A 19,883-nucleotide genomic window follows, 5' to 3' on the forward strand; every position below is an offset into this window, starting at 1 on the left:
GCACTGTTATAGGCATAGGGAACATGGTGTGACCAAGATAGGCAAAGCTACCTGCTTTGTAGAAGGGAGAGCTTATCATATGCACAGTTGGAGACCGGGGAAACCATGAGTACATGAGTAGATACCATCATTTCAGGTGAGGAGAGACAATGCTGTGAAGAAAAGTAACACAAGGCCTGGGGATGGAGGCTGATGCAGTGAAGGCTCTGGGAGGAGGTGGCCGAAAGAAAGACTGGGGTGGGCAGAGATGCAAGGGAAAGAGCCCCAGGCCGAAGGTCAGGCCTTGTTCTCGCTTTAACTCTGCCACTAACAGTGCAACATGGGTCAGGTCCCTCAGGGTTCCTCCCTCACCCAGTTACTGATACAATAAAATGATGTCTGTGCCCTGGCTGGTTAGCTCAACCAGCTAGAGTGCTGTCTCACAACACCAGGGTTGTGGGTTTGATCCCCGGTTAGGTCACATGCAGGAAGTGACCAGTGAACGCACAACTAAGTGGAACAACAAGTGAATGCTCCTCTCTCTCTCTCTCTCTCTCTCTCTCTGCCCCCTTCCTCTTTCTCTCTAAAAATCAATCAATGAATAATAAAAAGAAATGGTGTATGTATGTGACTGTACCACTCAAGAATATTGTGTTACTATTAATTATGTTAAGACCTGTTGCATGATTTGCATCTAAAGAACCTCTGGAAAAATTGAGTATAAGAAGCACTTTTGGATTTTGCTGTTAGTGTATGTCTGTAGACCGCCACGTCCAGCCCTCTGGAGTCCCACAGTCTCCAAGGAGAATTCACAACACCGAGAGTGAGAAACAGAAGGGTGCACTTCCTCTTTTCCTGGATGGAGTGTGTCAGTGTGTGCATGTGAGCTGTCCCTGTTGGGGCAGAACAACCAGCAGCGCTCTCCAGTGCACAACATGGTTTATTTACACACAACGCATTCAGTACTGTGTTTGGCACGTGAGGCAATGAGGCAGGTGCACGTGGGGGGCTGTTGAAGTGAATCGATGCATTTTCTTCACAAACTGGAGTCACAATGCACACGCAATTACCTCTACAAAAGAAAGGTGACTGTCCTTGTTCACCAAGATGGTAGATGATATTTACATGTCCCTCAGTCCAGCAGTGCTGGCTTCTGTCAAGTCTCAGTGGCTGTCAGTCTGGCAGCTGTTTGGAGGGGCGGTGAGACTGCCTCTTGTGAGAGACGTGAGTCTGATTCCTTAGGTCTGGGGCTTCCTCTGCAGAGCAAAGAGGCTTCTGATGGGACTGGAGGGAGTGAAGTCTTCCACCCCAGTCACTCGGCATCAGATAGCATTTTCCAAAACAAATGTATCAAGTGTGGAGGGGCAGGGCTCAATTGTTATCACACTCTAAGAGGCATTCATTTCCCCCTGACACACTTCTTACACACATCTTTAATAGCTTACATTCACTGTTCGCCCACCTTCGAACCTTTTGGTTTCATCATTATAGAGAACTTTGTTCTTATTTCTACACTGAATATAACATTATTTAAAATGATGGTAAAATGAAATGGTGAAACCAAGTAGGTTAAGTAGGAGAAGCTATCACAAACATTCTTTTGTTTTGACTCTGAAGAATGCACCCACAGTGGACTGTCATCACCACACCACATGGTGTGGCGTCACAGGGTCGGTGTTTGGGAAGTCCGGACTCTCATCCCGGTTAACTTCCTGGGAAGTAAGTCACTTCCTACTTTTGGGACCTCAGTTTTCTCATCTCCATGTTGAGGATGTTGATCTAGAATCTAGACCAGAGATAATGGCTAGATCTATGAAGCTCTGCTGTGTCCCATGTGAGTAAGTGATGCTGCATTGTGACAGTTCGATGTTTTTGTTCTGTGTCCTGGGAGAATTTTCGTGCTAATTGCTCATGCTTGATGATTGCATCTCAAACCATCAATAACCCTCTCCCAGGGCTCTGGGCTGTCAGGCTGCTTCTCCGCAGAGTCAGGGCACAGATCTGGATCCTAAAATGTGGTTAAAGAGCATTTCTGACATGGAGACCAATTATTTTAAGTCTTGCAAAATGGTCTAGATTCCAGATTTCAGAGGGAAAACTCCCCTTCTTTCTTTGCAAGTACATCAGTGACTATATTCCACTTACACACATTGACTAAACCTCTCTTCCATTATCTATTATCTACCAATTTTCCTTCCCCATCTGCCTGACTAACAATGTTGTGAGTAGCTGACCCCCCAAGGCTGGTTTTACTGTGGATTTGTTTATAATAAAATGAGGCCCGCTGGGAAGTCCCTTCTGCTTATGTTTATGGACCTATCTCTTTGGTGTCTGGAAAAGTGGCAGGGAGTGAAGTTACACTTTGTTCCCAGGCTACATGAAATTTGTTGTTAATACAGAATAACATCTGAACATATTCTTGACTCATTTAAAGCAAAATGTAGCTTATTCAATATAGAAAAACCAGCTCATTTAGAGGACTCAAGGAGAATAGAAGACAGGCTTTTTAAACAATATAGAAAATGTCCAAATTTCAAACATTTATAGTCTAGCAATGCCTTTCTGAACCTATAGGATATTTTGCTACAGCAAGGGAAGTAGATTTGGTCCTTTATGGTCTTAGTTTTGATTTACTACACACAGAATAAAAAGCAATGGCCATTTATTGTGTGTGAGGAATTAAGTACATTTTTTTCCTAGCATTGCCTTCTGAAGGATTGAATTAAGCCCACTTAAGAATGGCTTCTATCAGAAAAACCTTTAATTTGTAAACAAAGCTTGTTTTGTGGTTCACCAAGGTATCTGATTTCTAAACACTCAGTAGAGTCTTCATTTACAACTAGTGGTGAGGAAGAAGGAAAGTTGCACTGCTCAACACCCAGGGAACTGCAGCAGCCAAATGTTCGTTGATTGTTTTTCCCCCCAGGGTTCAGCCTTATGCAAGCCTAGCTATGGCAAAGCATCACGTGATGCCTTCCTCTGCAACGTTTGCCCAGTAGTTTTCTTATTTAGTTTTGTTTCTTGCCCATTTGGAATTTTTTTGAGGGCAAATAAAGCCCAGCTGAGTGTATGCTCAAACCCTGGGTATGAGGCATACTTAGCTGGGCATCCCTTGGTGGGGTAGAGACATTCGAACTGTGGAGCCTCTCTAGGTGTGGTGGGACCGGATACATTTACTGGATGTCTTGTTCTTCCCCTGCTCCTTTGTGGCACCGATTTGTGAGTGCCTGTGAATTTTGTGCTGTGTTGGAAGGATGAGAAGCAAGTACACTGGGGAAATTAGAGAAATGGGGAAGCAGGTGATGGATGGACTATAGGATACGAAGAAAGATCAGCCAAACATTGTTTCAACTGGCAGTTAAATAAAAATGTTTACATGGAAGGCCACCCTTATACATTAGATAAGCCATGGCTAGTAATCAGAGGAGTCTGTTGAGGGGTTCCTAAGAGTCAGATAGCTAGAAAATATTTTGCAAACCTTAGGGTCCTTAGACTCTGAGAACCAATAATATACTAAAAATTAGTAGAACTAACCAAAGCAGAAATGCCTCCTTGAGGGAAGTGGGTACTTGGGAGTTCCTCCAGAGTCATTATTAGCCACTCCTATTTCTTACTTATTGACTCAGAAATTGATATGAAAATATAGTTACACTTTCAGCTGGTTGACATCAACTTAGTAGCTCGAAACTGTCTATGATGAGAGTATTTACACCATAGAAATTGGTAAGTACTACAAATCCGGGCTTCATCTTTCTCCAAACCAGTTGTTAAACATTTAACAACACACCATAGAGCTCAAAAATTGTCTCTGAATCTCACAGAAGGGAGATCAAAGAAGCCCTTTACTTTCTCTGGTGATTAAAGGCTGTGAATGTGCACTGCTATGGAAAGGAGGCTGGCCAAACTTCATTAGGATGTAGGCACCTTAGTCAACAAAGGCTGGCACAAAGCAGCTGGTGCCAACTGACCACCTCTCATATACATAGTTGGTCTCAGAATTTTAGCTTTTTGATTTTTTTTTGATTGGTTTTGTTTTAACCTGAGGATATTTGCATTTTGAGTATTACCTGGAGGTTGGGAAATCAGACCCCTTTAAGAATATTTTAAGCTCTGGGAATGAGATCCAAGTAGAATCTGAATAATTAATTTAACTTCCCTGTTTCTCATCTATTTGTAAAGATAAGTTACCTGAGATCTACCTCCTAGTTTGAAATATGAAGAGTTGGCCTTGGGGTAAATATACTAAAACTATAGCTCTCTGTCCTCAGGCTTGCATCTGTTCTGACTAAGTTAACCAGTTACTATTTGTTTACAAATTGGTGATTGGTCAATTCAGCCAAAACAGTTGAATGGCTGAATCACTAAGACTTTGTTGATGTCGCCATGTATCTTGATTACTTCAAGGGACAGATCTACTACTCTAATTGCATAAAGAGTCATAAGCATTCAGCTGCTTTGGTCATAACAGTATATATGGTTTGCTATGTATTGTTGGTTCTGAAATGCTGGCCACACCAGAATCACCTGGGGTTTGTAAGCTGGGTTTATCCCAGGATGGAGTCAAAGTTCTGGAGTGGGGAGCAAGAACTGTGTTTTAAAGAGCTTCTCATGTCATGCAGCTTTGTTTGCTGGTGGATCAGCAGCATAATCCAGGTCCTAACCCTAACAACCCCACTGTAATCTTAATTTGGAGTCAGTTATTCTATGACTGGCTCTTTACTGTGATTCCACTGTAATGAACAAGAGAATGAGTATCATTAAGGATAAAAACATATATTCAAACACATATATCGTCAATAATTCATCACAATAAAAAGACATTTTAAGAAATACTTAATAATACAATAATGACATTCTAAAATTTGCTGTGGCAAAGCAATTAGAATGTGAAAGAGGCATATTTAGTCATTTTGGTCCTTGGTGTCAATTCATCTGTGGCCTTGATTGATTGGGCCACAGATCCCAGACAGGTCAGTCAGGTGGCCCAGGGCTGTGAGTTCCCAGTGCTTGTGATGCTCCCGTCTGGGTTTTTCAGACACATATTTATAGTCCCAATCTCTTTGAAAGCAAAAGGACAGTTCTGCACATTCAGGAAGAAGTAGAGGCCAAACAGATACTTTTGCTGGGCACATTTACACAGTTTGGGGAAAAGAGATTTAGGGGTCTAGAACTATACAGAAAAGTGCTCAATCTGTCATTTTGCACATGAAGACCCAGCAAAGTTACTCATTATTATTTTCACATCTTAGCCTATTGAACTAAACACAATAATACAAAATATGCTGTTGAAATTACTTACAATATGGAAGGCATTGGCAAATGATACTTCTTACCTCAGGGGGCCCCAGCTGAAATAATACATATGGAGAAGTATATAACTGTTCTCAGTATTCTTTTAAATTATGCGTATGTATCACTAAAACAAGTTTTTATTAAGACAATTAGATTATTGAGGAAGATTCCAGCTGTCAACTCTGAACCATCAGTAACTGAACTGTGATTTACCAGAATCATAATTTACCAAGGGGGCGTTCTTTCATGTCAGGGGAAAATGTGTGTCATTGCCAGTGGACTTAGTTGTATACATAGAAAAGCATCTCCTTTACTGTTTTGCATTGATAAATAAATAATATTGGGGGGTGTCTTTTCCCCTCCTTTACAGCTGTTATAACTTATTTTCTGTGACTTGTGAACCCCAGTCCAAAACCATTTTCCCTTTTGAGCCCATCTTCATTTGATGCTGATAAGGCCACAGAATACTAGACAGGGAGAAGAATTTCTGCCTGATTCCCTGTGCAATCTTAAGAAAATCACCTAGCTTCTCTGTTTCTCTGTTTCTTAGTTGTAAAGTCAAGAATTAGGACTAAAGAAGCTCAAAGGCTCTCCCATTTTCAATGTCTTAGGGTTCTACAATCCTGTCCCTGCTTCCTTTGGCCACTGCTCAAAACCTCTTCCCTATGTAAGAGTGTCTAATCATTGGTACCTTGCCCAAAGTCAGAAGAAATGCTCTTCCATTCCTACCTTCCTCACCAACAGGTTAGTCCTTGCATTCCCATTCATGAGTAACTGGAGGCTCAGGCACAAGGAGGCTGAGTCAACCTCTCCCTTTTTACATTCTGGCTCGTAGCCCCATTGTCAGGTGCCTGACAGCCAAGTCACAGACAGATGGCATAGTCACAGTCAGCACTGCTAGGCACAGGACACTGCTAAACACAAGTAGTATTATAAAGATCAAGGATAGTTAAGACAGAAGCAAAGGTAGAGGAGCAATAGATGTTTAATCATCAGATATGGGACAAGTTTTCTGGGTGTGGAAGGCATTCTCGATATCACGTTTTACCTCTGTCTCCCTTAGAACTACAAGTCTGCACATGACATTCACAGCTACTGATGAAAACTGAGGGACTAGCATTAAGCAGGTTGCTAAATGTCAGTGGGTATTTTCCCCTCTGCAGCTGAATTAGTCATTTGTATAGGTCATGTGTAGATAGTCTTGGAGGATTTATGGTGAAATCTATTCCAGTAGCTGAGGGCGGACTCTGCTCTGAACATCCGCCAAAAGGAAAGGTTCTGACAAAAGGATGCACTTCACCTAGAACACATAAAGCCAGGGCAATGAAAATGCCAGGGGTTTGTGTTTGTAGCTGAACCAGGAAGGGGGATCCAACTGATTCAGCTACAGGTCCCAGTTCACTGCTCTTGATCATATAGACCCAAAGGTTCTGGTTACTTGCACCACAGCCTTTCATATCAGGGCTCACGGGACCCACCATGAGTAACACTTTTGATCATGACAGTTGTTATATACATTAATCTTTGAAGCAGATTTTTTTTTCTTTTTTTTTTTCTTTTTGTGTTTTTCTGAAGCTGGAAACAGGGAGGTAGACAGACTCCTGCATGCGCCTGACCAGGATCCACCCAGCATGCCCACCAGGGGGCGATGCTCTGCCCATCTGGGGTGTCGCTCTGTTGCAACCAGAGCCATTCTAGCGCCTGAGGCAGAGGCCACAGAGCCATCCTCAGTGCCTGGGCCATCTTTGCTCCAATGGAGCCTTGGCTGCGGGAGGGGAAGAGAGAGACAGAGAGGAAAGAGAGGGGGAGGGGTAAAGAAGCAGATGGGCGCTTCTCCTGTGTGCCCTAGCTGGGAATAAAACGAGGTCTCCTGCACACCAGGCCGACGCTCTACCACTGAGCCAACCGGCCAGGGCCTCAAACAGATTTTGTATGATCAGCTATAGGCTGTTTTTCTCTATGGTGAAAGTGTAGGTCAAGGTCATAACTAACAATAACATAACAGTAAAAGCTGCCATAGATTGAGTGCTTACTATCTGCTGAAAACCAGCTTAAGTGCTTTACCCACATATTGCATTTAATTTTTGCAGTAGGAGGGAGATAGGTTGTATATAAATAATTTATAAATTATGAGAATTATGGTTAATCACTGTGGGAGGGCTTAGGCTTTACTTCAGAGATGTTTAAAGAAAGGGAAGTGTTGTCTTTTTGGATCAGCTTCGTGAAGTCCTTCTAGGAAACAGAGAATAAGCCTGATCTCTAAGCCCCTCTAGTTCCAGGAGACAAGTCTGTGTCCTCAACATCTTGAGTTCCTGTTAAAGTGGTAGATGAAGTGATGCTGGGAGATGGAAAAGTCCTCCCACTCCAGATTAGGATGGAGCCAAGGGTGAAATGAAAGTTAAAAAGCCCAACAAACATTGGGCATTTGATGAGATTACATTTAAGTGGTCCATCAATTAACTGGTTTTAGGGATTTTGCTTCTTTACTTTTTTAACCCGCCTGGTTCAAAATGTCTACATATTTATATTTAGTGAAATCTAATGGGCACATTGGGATTAAAGCTCTAGGGTAAAAATCTAGCCTAGGTGATACTGGCATTAATATCACTTAGCTGTAACCAAATGAACTAAGTGGTTAGGAAGAGCCAACTAAATGTTTTGTCAGCTATCAATCTTGCAGTGCTCCTAACAGCACAGCACGAGAACTGTAGTACTGTCCTCATCAAAGTGACAGGAACAAGCATGGTGTGGTTTTGCTATGTGTCACATTGAACCATTAGATTTAAATTTTAAAATATATTTCCCCTTCTAATTTCAAATATCAAGCTGTTTCAGTGTTTTCCATTTTGAACTGCCTTCCCGTGTATTTGGACGATTGCCATCCATCAGTGTTGCAAGATGTGTCACAATTGGTAACATGCTTGAACCTGTGTGGTTTTCCTTTCATTAGTTAATATCTGGATCTCCATAAGCTTCTCTGATTAACTTTTTTAAAAAATGAGAGTAAGATAGCTCCCCTTCCGAACCAGGCAGAGCATGTACATAGGTCTATGTCTTCCCTTAGTGTATCTGGCTTAATTTTAGGCATGAGTATACCTTCCCAAAGAGGGGTAGAGCTGATTACTGAACTACAGTAATTATTTTCAACAGTATTTGTATCATTGCAAGAAGTCTAGATGAGATTTCTGGAAAAGAACAATCTACCCCACCCAAATGTATTACAAATATGCTTGACTGGCATTTAGAAAGAAGAAAGAAACACATTAAAATTTAACATCAAGTTGGCCAGACTTTGGGCTGAACTGGAAGAACAAAGTGCTGCTCAGTGAAAAGCCAGGGATGGACGTGATGTGATTTCTACTTCTAAGGCTGAAATAATGAAAAGGAGAATGGTCCACTAATTCCTTCATGGCTGGTCTACACATCGCAAATTCCAAGGGCTATTTATTACCAGATCGTGCCATTACACAATATCTTTTCCTCTTGAAATGTTTACTTTGTGGATGTATATATCTGATTTCAGTGGAAAGAGGGAATATCCAGTGTCTACAATGGTCTTGAAGAGAGCAAATGGTTCTGGAGCGGTGCTGGTGGACACAATGATAGTGAGGATTACCTCACCTGAGCACCGTTCACTTAGGGGCCTGGTCTGGCCAACCTTGAAGCTTCTACTCTGCTCCAGTCCTGCTGGTCTCAAAAGCTCTGAGTGGACAGCATGGTTACTTTAGGGTGTACGGGATCCATAACAACTTCTAAGTATTCTTCCTTTTATGGCCTAGGCTCTTAAGCTGACTCATAGTGTCTTTATTCTGAGAGAATTCCCAGCCCAGCACTTGGGTTGGGGCTGTGGGAGGCACTAAATCTGGGCTGGGATGTCCTTGCAGATGTGGCAACAGGATGATCTGCCACAATACCACTCACTTAAGGGCTGTGCCACCCACAACACAGGCTTTCTTTGTGATGGTGAAAGACGCACTGTGTTATGTGCCTCTCACCACAGAGGGGCTGCTCTGCTGCAGACCAACTGTCTGGACCAGTGAGAACTTCCTAAGAGGCATTTCTTACAAAAGAAATCATAAGGATATCCATCATGATTTGGTTTGTCATGAAACATCAAAGTTACCCAGAGCCTTGAACACATCAAATACAGATGCAACACATACAAGCACAGCTAATTCACTATAATTCCTAGCAAATTATTAAACTCCATGGTGGTGGGGGATGGGAGAGTAGTTGTAGGGAGAGAAATAGAGACAGAGGGAGAGAGGGAAAGGGAGATAGAAAGGGAGAGAAGTGATATGCAAATGAACTTTTTATGTTTCCATTCTGAAGAGTCCAGTCCCACACAGGAAAAAATGAAATCGTGGCCACGTTCGCCAGTGGCCTCTCAATAAAGGACTCTATCTGAGCAAAGCTGCAGAAACTCTAGCTCTACTCCTTATAAAAAATGGGAGGCGGTTTATTATTAAAATACAAACATGAAAATACTTCAAACCATTTCATTAGCAGCATAGTTCCAAATGCAACATTCCCTTTATCAGTCAGTCTTAATCTTGTGGCTTCAATGCATCTGTCCTAAGACCCCTCAAAGAGCAGTGCAGAAGAGAGAGAGAACAAAGCATTCCTTTTAAGGGGCAGACAATCCTATAAGATATTCTTTAGGGTTCTATTCTGATGACTACTCAGTTTGACTTGGGGCACTTTCTAAACCACCGCTTGGCACTTCCTGTCCGGAGTTCTCAGGCACAGTGTGACAGAGTCAGCTTGGTGAGCCCTTCCCCGTGCATTCGGTACAGCAGCTGGAACTCAGCAGGCAGCTGGTGGGACTCCTGCCACTTGGTGGTAAATTTGGTTCCTTTTTTGTCATAGTAATGGTATGGAAGGTCTTCCCTGGTGTTGGGGTCAAATCCAAAAGGCCAGAATCCATACAAGTGGATCTCTTCACATATTGCTGATGCAAGGGTGTACATAAGAATGCCTGTGCTCAGCCGTTTGGGCGACAAATGTTTGTTTTTCCAGTACCTGTGGGACATAAGTATAGGTGGGGTCAGAGGCCAGTGCTGAAGCTTTCCATCCGAGGGGACATTATGGCTGGGCAGGGAGGTCAGTTTGTCTAAGCAGCTCAGATAGCACTTGCTTTGGATTTACCTTTTAGATCAGTGGTCCCCAACCCCCGGGCTGCAGACCGGTACCGGTCCATGACCATTTGGTACTGGTCCGCAGAGAAAGAATAAATAATTTACATTATTTCCGTTTTACTTATATTTAAGTCTGAATGATGTTTTATTTTTTAAAAATGACCAGATTCCCTCTGTTACATCCGTCTAAGATTCACTCTTGACGCTTGTTTCGGTCACGTGATACATTTATCCATCCCACCCTAAAGGCCGGTCCGTTAAAATATTTTCTGACATTAAACCAGTCTGTGGCCCAAAAAAGGTTGGGGACCACTGGTTTAGATCACAGAACACTTCTGGGCAGGGCCGGCTACTTCATTTGTGAGACAAGTTACAAAATGAAAATGGGGGTCTTTATTTCAGAAATTATTGAGAATTTCAAGAGGGTGGTAGTCGATTGTTAACTAAGAGCTGTACCATTTTGAGAATGGGCTGCTATGTGACACACAGGTTGCACATATTTGAAGCCGACCCTGTCCCTGACTCAGTGGTGACACCACAGAGGCCCACCCATGAGAATGGCTATGCTTCTCATCCACAAGGGGACCTTGGAAGTGGGGAGGGGTGTTGTTTACTCTAAAGGGACCTCCTGTGTCACTTCTTTACCCAGCTTAGAGATTAAATCTTTCTTCTTGGGTTCAGAATGATTGTGAGGTCTTATTTTTCATGCTCTCTTATAAAAAATCATATTCCCTGCTCCTTTGTCTTTTAACTAGGGGTTCCCAAGTCCTTCCTTAGCATGTCAGGATCTAAGAAAAGTATTTATGCACTTTCTGAATATAAAAGCTAAATTTGCTTGTTGTTCCATATTTAGATAGTATTTGTAAGCCTTTTTTCCTTCACCACCAAACCTTTGAGATTGCTACGGTTTGTGTGTGTGTGTTCACATCATTGGCCATGCAGGCAGAATGAACTGCTCATGTATCAGATTTTTGTGTACTGTGTTTCCTTAAAGTTGTCTTGGAAACAGTGTGTTTGGTTCAAGCCTGAGTGGCTGTGGGACACTATGGCTAACTCTCTGGTTGGGGACAGGGTAGGCTACCAAGGCCTGCTGCCTGAAGTTTCTAAGCCCGTACAGTTCCTTCTTCACTATTTGAAGGCTTTGAAGATAACCCTTTCCCAGGGCAGTGGAAATGTAAATGCTCAATGTTGGGAACTTAAATAGAGCAAGAGGGGGGAAGATGATGAGGTCAAAGGTCACAGGAGGGTCTTCTCATTCTGGTTCTGCCGCTCTCTGGGCATTGACATTGGGCAGATAACTCCTGTTCCTTGTACCTTAGTTGACTCATCTCTCAGCAGTTGGGCTACATTACCTCTCAAAGAGGTAACTAACTATACAATCTGGGACTCTGGGACAGTCCCAGGTTTCGTCTGTTGTCCTTATAATTATTAATAGTGTCCTCTTTCTCTTAAAGAAGAAGTTTCCATTTGGACTATAAATGAGGGGTACTACCCTACCTGTTAGATACATACCAGTTTATTAGATGATGATTACTCCTTCTATAAGAGGTCAGCTAAACAGATCTTAAATTTGGAAGACTGTAGAGGGCTAAGGATGGGAAAAGTCTCTACGAGATAAAAATCTCTGGAATTCCCTGTTCTCACCAGGTCCGCCAGCACCTACTCTGACTTGTAGTAACATTTGGACAATATGTTAGGATATTTGGGCTACTTGCATATGGGGAAATTAGAGTTGAGGCAATTTCCTCAGATGATTTAAAGGGGAAAAAAATCCTACAGTTAATCTTGCTTTGTAAAATGCCCCTGGATTTGTGCTTCCCAATTTTGACTGTATATTAGAATCATTTGGGGAGTTATTAAGAAATATCAAGTGCCTGCCCCTACCTTCCTCCTTGAAGTAGAGCCCAGGAAACAGTATTTTTTAAAGTTATCCAAGTGGTTCTAATGTATAATCAGAGTTAAGACTCATCGGACTAGATGAAAATATTGCATTTCTGGTCAAGCTGTCTTATCAAATTACAAGGGACAACAATGAACTCATAAAATACTTTTCACATATTTTGGCACTCAAATCCCAAATTACAAAGGCATATTATGCAATTTGTGATTTACCTAGGTGTTTGTCTAAATTTGGACATCTACGAAACACCCAGATATCAAATAAAAAGGAACATTTTAAGTCAATTGTATCTTTAAAAATGCTTAGTCTAACTTAGCAATGAGCATTATTGGGACATAGCTATCCATTTAAAGAAAAGTCTTGATCTGTGGTGACTTCCATGACTGCTCACTGGGCTTACCCCAGAGGTAGAAGACAGAGAAGAGAGAGTAGAGACTGATGAATCATCAGTCCCCCCATTTGGCACTTGGTGACCAACTAGGGGTAGGAGATTGAACTTCTTACCTAGAGTGATTCATTCATTACAAAACATAGGAGTTTGCCCTAGAGTACTAAACTAACCACAACAACTAACTAATCAGATAGCTCCCACCCCCGAGAGATTACAATATTGATTTACCATCTGGTGGGATATGAGTTAAAGGCAATAAAATATACACACCTGTTGACATGTTGCATTATATTCCCAGGCCAAGCCAACTGGACCTTTAACTGACCTCTGTGTTCAACAAAAAAGTCAACTAATGTCCTGGTAACAGTTGCTGACGTGTGGAAGAAAAATGCAGGGATCCAAAGAATGGCCCCATCGAGCTTTTTTAAACTGAGGAAAAAGTTGTTACGGTCCTGAATGGTCAAAAGATTGTTGTAATATTTTTCCAGAATGCTGGGGTTGAAGGTGGTAAGGTTGGTTTTCCTTCCAACATCTTTTTGGAAAGCCTCCGTAGGGGCGAAATTGCAACGGAAAACAAAATCTGACTTATCTATTTCTTGTCCACACCGGCTCCCTGTCAGGATCCCACTATTTCCAACCACAGCACAGATATTATAATGCTTATTCACAATGGGAGACACATCTGGAAGCAATGATCGGAAGTTATTGCCAACAGAGAAAACATATTTATGGTTGGAATAATCATAGTGAATCAGTTGTCCGATCCGAACACTATTCTTGGTCAAAGAAAAATTTTTTATTACATCGACATGCTGAAGAATTTCTTGCCTAAAATAAAAAGAAATTCATTAAAAACATCCCATTCAAAATTGATTATCCATCTTATGTCTTATGTTGCCATTTCATTCAGACAAGAATCATAGGTGCATTGAATCCAAGAAAGATTATACATTCATAATAACTGTGGTCTTTGAGAAGAGACTCTTTCAGAATCTACAGACGTGTTAATCTCTCAGTCAAGTTGTGGATGTAATCCTTTGAGGCTTGTACATGTTGTAACTTCCAGTTTTAGCTGCCATTCTTTGGTTTTCTGCTCTACATGAAGAGTGTATTTGATTAACAAAAAGGCACAGCAAGTTGTATCAGAAAATACAGGGAGACAATCTACCCAGGCCCCAGAGCTCACATTAATGCACACACACTGGTGACCTAGAGTTTCTAACTAGGGGCTATTTGTTTGCTATTAGACTGCGGTGCTCCAGGAATATCAAATATCTCTGGTGTCCAAATAAGTGCCAAACAGATATGAGTCAGTATAGTACTATATTGTTAAAATATAAAATGGTCATAGCAGTTGGTGTAGTTGAATAGTTAATAGAAATGAGATGATAATCTTATTAAGGTCCTTTGAATAATGAAACAGGGATATTTTTCACTTGATTATATGGAAATACAATTTGGTTGGAGAGACCAAATCCTCAGAAAAATAGTCTATTGTAAATCCTGAAAGAGTGTGTATATTCTAAGAATTTAGAGAATAATCAAAGCAAGGGTGGTATTTAGCACTAATTTCAGGTTGCCTTCATGTTGAGCTCTAAGTAAAATTAAGCATCTCTTAAAGTCTCAGCTATTTAAAATATTTGAGAGACCAGTAACATGTTACTTTGCTATTAGATGCTCCAATTCTAAGAAATCACATTAAATTTTCTGTATGTTTTGCATAAATAAATAGCAGGATTGAAACTAAATGCTTTGCATATTATCACTTTTCCTGAAATTTTATTTTTAAAAACTTATTTCATTTGTCAAAGTACAGAGCAGCATAAACTCAAAGCTTTTATACAAAACTTCAGTTACTAATACTGTTCTTTACAAGCTGTTACAAAGGCAAAGTTTAAAATGATGCTGTGAAAAATTAGTTAAAGATTACCTAATACATGGTTTGACAGGACGGAATTTTGAGAAAGAACTATTGTGCTGGCTGGTCATTTAGGTCACATGCCCTAGTCTGGGAAGAATATTTTTATTGAATTATATTTCTAATTTTGGGAAAAAGTATAATGTGTTCTACCCATTAAAGTTTTCTATAAAATTAATATTGGATTAAAAACCCAATAGTTAAAAAAGGGACTTCTTGGGATTAATTCTTGAGAATTAATCAATTATTGTCATAGACTAATTCTAATTAAACAGTGTTTTAAAAGTTTTAATCATAATCACATGACTGTATATCAACTTTTTAAGTAAACATTTTCATGACATTATGTCTATCTATTAAATTTGTTTTAATTCTGTCAGTAAATTAAAATTTAAAAAAGAGAGTGCAATAGCTAGGTATGCTATGACCAAAACACAATCCCCTGAATAGACTGGTAAAATAAGTATTTAAAATAACTATTCATACCCCTAATAGATACACTAGAGGGCCTATATTCCATTGAGCTGCATAATAACCCCACCAAGAAGGGAGGAGTCATGACTTCTCTGGGGTTGCTGTGAGTAGACCAGATCATGGAGGAGAATAAATAACTTTAAATAAAACTCATCCTTCTTCCCTACTTCAAAACAAAACAGAACAGAAGCCAAAACCACAACTGCTAACCCCCTCATCCCTCCATCAACTTCTTCATGTATAAAGGAGGCTGCTACAAGACACCTGATAAGAATGATCTTGGGTAGCTTTTACAATATATTAAAAGCTTTCAATATTTAATATATTATTAAATATAATATTGAAAACAAAGAGGAAAAACCAAACCATACTTAAACACCTGCATGTATTTGGGCCAAGATTTTCACTAGTAATTTGATGGGGATGGATTGTAGTATTTTCTATGTGTTTCACTGAGATAATACTTCTATTTATTTATTTTTTAATTTTCAGTGGAGTAATGAAAATGCATTGGGTAGTGTTTTATTTTTTTTAAAGATTTTTTTATTTATTCATTTTAGAGAGGAGAGAAAGAGGGAGGGAGAGAATGAAGGGGGAGGGAGGAGCAGGAAGCATCAACACCAGTATGTGCCTTGACCAAGCAAGCCCAGGGTTTCGAACCAGTGACCTCACCATTCCAGGTCGATGCTTTATCCACTGCACCACCACAGGTCAGGCCTAGGTAGTCTTTTTTACAATTAACTTTTTTTTTCCTTTTAAATATATGGCTTTGGTAGTGTTAGCCATGCATGTTCACTCTAAATCATGGTGCTCACTAAGCCCAAGTTAGGGAAGATATTGAAAATACCTTTTTTCTTGCATTCAAATTAGTCTTCCTGATGTTTTTGTTTTTGTTTTTAATGAGAAGGTACTGCATACATTAAAAAGGGTTACCAACCAGCCTTCCTACAGCCAAGCCAGAGAGACAATGCAAGTACATCCCAGAGTGGGGGACAGAATTGTTTTTATTATTTTGTTTTGTTTTCTCTTTTGAGTTCCAGAACTCACAAACTCCTTTTGGATCTTTCCCCATCCTACCTTTGATGTAAAAATGCTGTCCGATTAAATGTCCACTTGGGAGGTTTTTCTTGGAGATCGTGGTTCTGAGACTTCGTAACGGGCACAAATGACGGATTTAGAAACTTCAACGCAAACTGTGACCTGGAGAAAAGGATGAGGACACAGACAAGCATGCCGGCCTCAGCTGGGGGAAGCCCGGGAGCCATTCGAGTCCAGCCAACTGGGGGCGGGGCAGCTGGCCCTTGCCCAGGCTCCGTCCCGCCCCGAGCCCCCTCGCATTCGGTTCACCCTCTGCTCCCCACACACACCTGGGATGAAGGGTGGAAAGACCCGTCTCCATTGTCCATCCCTCCTAGCGCGGGAGGGACCATAAAATGGCCGTCTTGTAGAGAGCAGGGGCGGGAGCCGGTGCACTGCCGGAGCCCGACGCACGGTGGGGACCAGGGAGTCAGCACTGCGGACAGCGGCCGCGCCACCGCTCCGTGCTGCTCCCCCCGCCCCCCGCCTCCGGTGAATTGATTTTTGGGGAAAGGGCAGAGGAAATCGGAAACCTACGGGAAGGCTTGGGGTAGCTCCTGCATTAACCTCTTCCTTCCCGAGCTTGGGTCTGATTGCGTTCCCTGTCTTCTGACTGGGGTCCCCGGAAGCCACCGGCCAGCTCTGCTCTTCTGCCTGGGTGGGGCTTCTCTAGGTTTTGCACCTCTGGCCCCGCTTGAACCACAGATGGCAGCTTGCATTTGCCACCCGCCCATCAGGAGGCTTTGCTGGGAGAACTCTTAGGGGTCAAAGGTATGGGCCGGGATTCTCCACGCGTTGTGCAAAGCTGCGCCTGGTGCCTGGCCCCTGCCCAGTCCAGTCTTGCTCCAGGCGGTGCCTTGGACCTGGGGCGGTGCCTCAGACCTGGGGCGAGGGCAGGCGGCCCTCCCAAGGGCGTGGGGAATTGAAGAACCCCGGGAAAGGGGTGGGGGTGGTGTTGGGATGGCATCCTGGTGAAAGAATTGAGGCAGAATACCCCAGGGTCTCGGTAAGGGCAGACCTGCACAACATTTGATGGGATCGGGGTGAGGAAGAGGAGTGGAGGAGATTGCAAGAGCAGTAGGGCGCTTGCGCCATTAGACTGCCTGTGGGCCGCCCGGAGCCCAGCCTCGGAGTCCGCGGACAGGGCCCCGGGAAGGCGCTCGCCTCGCGCGTCCTTCTCCCAGCTCACCCCCCCCCCCCCGCCCAAACACAGACGTTGCCTCTCCCTCCATCATCATTCTCCTTGAACCCTACCCCAATTTTGGAAATGGGGGAGGCGATACTGAGGAAGAATACGAGAAATGCAACCACAAAGATTAATACAACGGAGTTTAGAGGCTTTGGGTAAAAAATAAAAGGGAGGGGGGAAGGAGAATTGAAGAGAAGAGTGGGAGGACCACGCAGTTTAGCTTGCTCAAAGTGCCTCGGAGAACCCCACACAGCCCTTCTCCCAGCCTCCCCCCTACCCAATACACCAGTGGCCCGAGGGCGCTCACAGGCCTCACTCACCGGAATCCCGCGTGGAACAGGTACATTCGGGGTGCCCCCGGGCTGGCGTACTTGGAAGTGGTGAAGATGTTCTCCTTTTTCAGGGACACGTAGCTGATGAGCGATAAAATCAGCAGGGCAACGCTGAGCATGACCAGCCCCAGCACACTGACGACCCGAGCCATTTTGCAATTTCTCATCCCGGGCTGGGCTGGTATCAGGGACAGCGTCCCGGGTGGGCTGGGATCAGAGACAGCGGGGAAATCGGTCCATTGAGCGGCCAGCCGTTCGCTGGCGTGTCCGTGTGTGAGCGTGTGTGTGTGTGTGTGCGTGTGTGCGTGTGTGAGCGAGCGCGAGTGGCGGGGGAGGGGACCGGGCCGGGAGCCACGGAGGCAGGGAGCGGTGTGGGGCAGGCCCGGGCCCCGGAGAGGAGTGGGACCCCGAGGCTGATGAGTGGGACGGGAGCGGAGCGGGAAGATGGAGGTCTGCGCAGCGGCGCGGGACCGAGAAGCGGCGCGGGGGACCAAGTGGCGGCGCGGGGATGGAGCTGCGGCGCGGTGCGGCCTGGCCCCGCCGGCTCAGGCTCCCCCGCGCGTTTCCAGCGAGGCTGCCATCTCCGCAGCCGCCTGCAAGATAAATGTGATTGGAATAATGTTACAGTTCGATCTAAGCACAGGATTTAATTAATGAACTCTAATCTCCCGAATAACCCGGGGTGGGGCGAGAGCGGGTGGAGGGTAAGGGTGGCTGCGGGAGGGGGCTGAGGCTGGGAGGCGGCAGCCACGTCAACAGCCTCCCGCTGTCGGTGCAGGCGAGGGGCTAGCTAGGGACCGACAGACGCCCGAACTTAGTTTAACGGACCGCTCATTCCTTCGTAAATATATCACAGAATAGGGAGACAACTGGATTTGCTGCCCTGAAGGATACACAGCGGCTGGGTGTTTCTGAGATACAGGGAGAGTAGCTTTAGGAAGGCAGACATTTAAAAGGACCTCTATTCACCATGGAGGCATCGCCCTAGGCCCCACGGGGTAGCATGCTCCCCAGCTCCAGGCAAGAAGTCCTGCAGAGGCTGGCCCATCCTGCCTAGTGAGAACTTAAAACCTCCTGGGAATTGGCCAGACACACACACTCTCTCTCTCTCATCTGCCTCTTAGGTTCACTGCGTACTTGGCTCCTCTGGAAGTCAAGGGTAGTGCCTAATCAAGTGCTGGCTCCCTCCTCCACAGCGGAGCATCCCAGCACACAGCAGGTGGCCAGCAGGGCATGGCCCTTAGCTGACCAGGCCTGGGGCTGTTCTTCCTGATTTCGCCACACATTCCATACTTCTCTGACCCATCCCTGGGGCCAGGCCTTGGAGATGGGCCACCTAACTTAGTCCTGACAGGCCTAGAAGCTGAAGACATTATAAATATTGTCCATTAGAAATGCACAGAACTCTCTTTTGAAGGAACCTCAGGAACCAGGTAAGAAAGGCAATCTGTGAAGGTGGAAAGGAACACCGTATATTGTTTCTTGACCTTCAGTTTGTTTTAGCATATCCATATCTTGCCTGTTTTAATAATACATCGGAAATGAAAATTAATCCATTTTCAGGCAGGCTAGTGGGTTTCTCAGAGGCAAGCCACATGTTTCTTTATCTCTGTCCTTTGCAATTAGCTCGTGGCTTCTTCCACCTCCCCAGCTTTACCCTTGGCCTAGCCTTCTCCACACCAGTCAATAAGCACTAATGAAAGAAGCCGGAGATGAAGAATTGGCCTTCGGGAACCTTTTCCAACAAAGCAAGTTGATATTTTCCAAGTTGGTCGTGATTTCTTTCTCTCCTGAACTTCTTGCATTATTGACTTGCCTGGAACTGATGTTCTGGTGTGTCTGCAGGCTAGGAATTTCTCACACAGTAAGCTCCTGCCGAGCAGGGCCATGCCTTCTCCCTCCCCGTTACTACAGACAGCCCGGCCACTGTCTCATTGCGGGCATGCTTAGTAAATGCTTGAGGACCAAATGAGCTCCCTTGTGAAACTCATCTGTCTGGTTATGGACAGCAACACACAGAATGCAACTGCATGGTTCCAACAACAGAGAGAATCATTCTGCAACTCCTGACGACATTTTGTACAAAAATCTAAAAATGTGGTTCAAGTGGACACAAATAATCTTTTCCCCATGGGGCTTTTTATTATTTAAAAAATTTTGGAAAAGGTCTGCACTTCTTTGCATGATGAATTC

General features: G+C 43.7%; 2 protein-coding genes across 5 annotated transcripts in view; one reads left to right on the forward strand and one right to left on the reverse strand.

Moving 5' to 3' along the window:
* LOC136315196 (uncharacterized) overlaps window positions 1-19,883 on the forward strand; it is a 184,547-nt gene that overhangs the window by 50,568 nt on the left and 114,096 nt on the right. The gene's annotated exons all lie outside the window — the stretch shown is intronic.
* ST8SIA3 (ST8 alpha-N-acetyl-neuraminide alpha-2,8-sialyltransferase 3) lies at window positions 1,478-18,214 on the reverse strand. Of its 2 annotated transcripts, none has more exons than XM_066246544.1 (4): window positions 17,679-18,214; window positions 16,170-16,292; window positions 12,971-13,528; window positions 1,478-10,293 (listed from the first exon to the last, which is right to left on the reverse strand). In XM_066246544.1, the coding sequence occupies exons 1-4, from the start codon at window positions 17,855-17,857 to the stop codon at window positions 10,011-10,013; spliced, it is 1,143 nt and encodes a 380-aa protein (XP_066102641.1). In that variant the 5' UTR covers window positions 17,858-18,214; the 3' UTR covers window positions 1,478-10,010. The 2 variants fall into 2 exon arrangements, with proteins under 2 accessions (XP_066102641.1, XP_066102640.1); XM_066246543.1 differs by lacking the exon at window positions 17,679-18,214 and adding an exon at window positions 16,707-16,960.

The sequence above is a fragment of the Saccopteryx bilineata genome, chromosome 11 (genome assembly GCF_036850765.1).
Source record: "Saccopteryx bilineata isolate mSacBil1 chromosome 11, mSacBil1_pri_phased_curated, whole genome shotgun sequence".
Taxonomy (NCBI): domain Eukaryota; kingdom Metazoa; phylum Chordata; class Mammalia; order Chiroptera; family Emballonuridae; genus Saccopteryx; species Saccopteryx bilineata.

Excerpts from the sequence above, each read along its gene's own strand:
- ST8SIA3 (XM_066246543.1), bottom strand. The coding sequence starts at position 16,903 with ATGGGCGGGTGGCAAATGCAAGCTGCCATCTGTGGTTCAAGCGGGGCC. Across the intron at positions 13,529-16,169 it reads ACAGCATTTTTACATCAAAG|GCAAGAAATTCTTCAGCATG; the intron begins GTAGGATGGGGA and ends TTTTTATTTTAG. Across the intron at positions 10,294-12,970 it reads ATAATGCAACATGTCAACAG|GTACTGGAAAAACAAACATT; the intron begins GTGTGTATATTT and ends TATGTCCCACAG.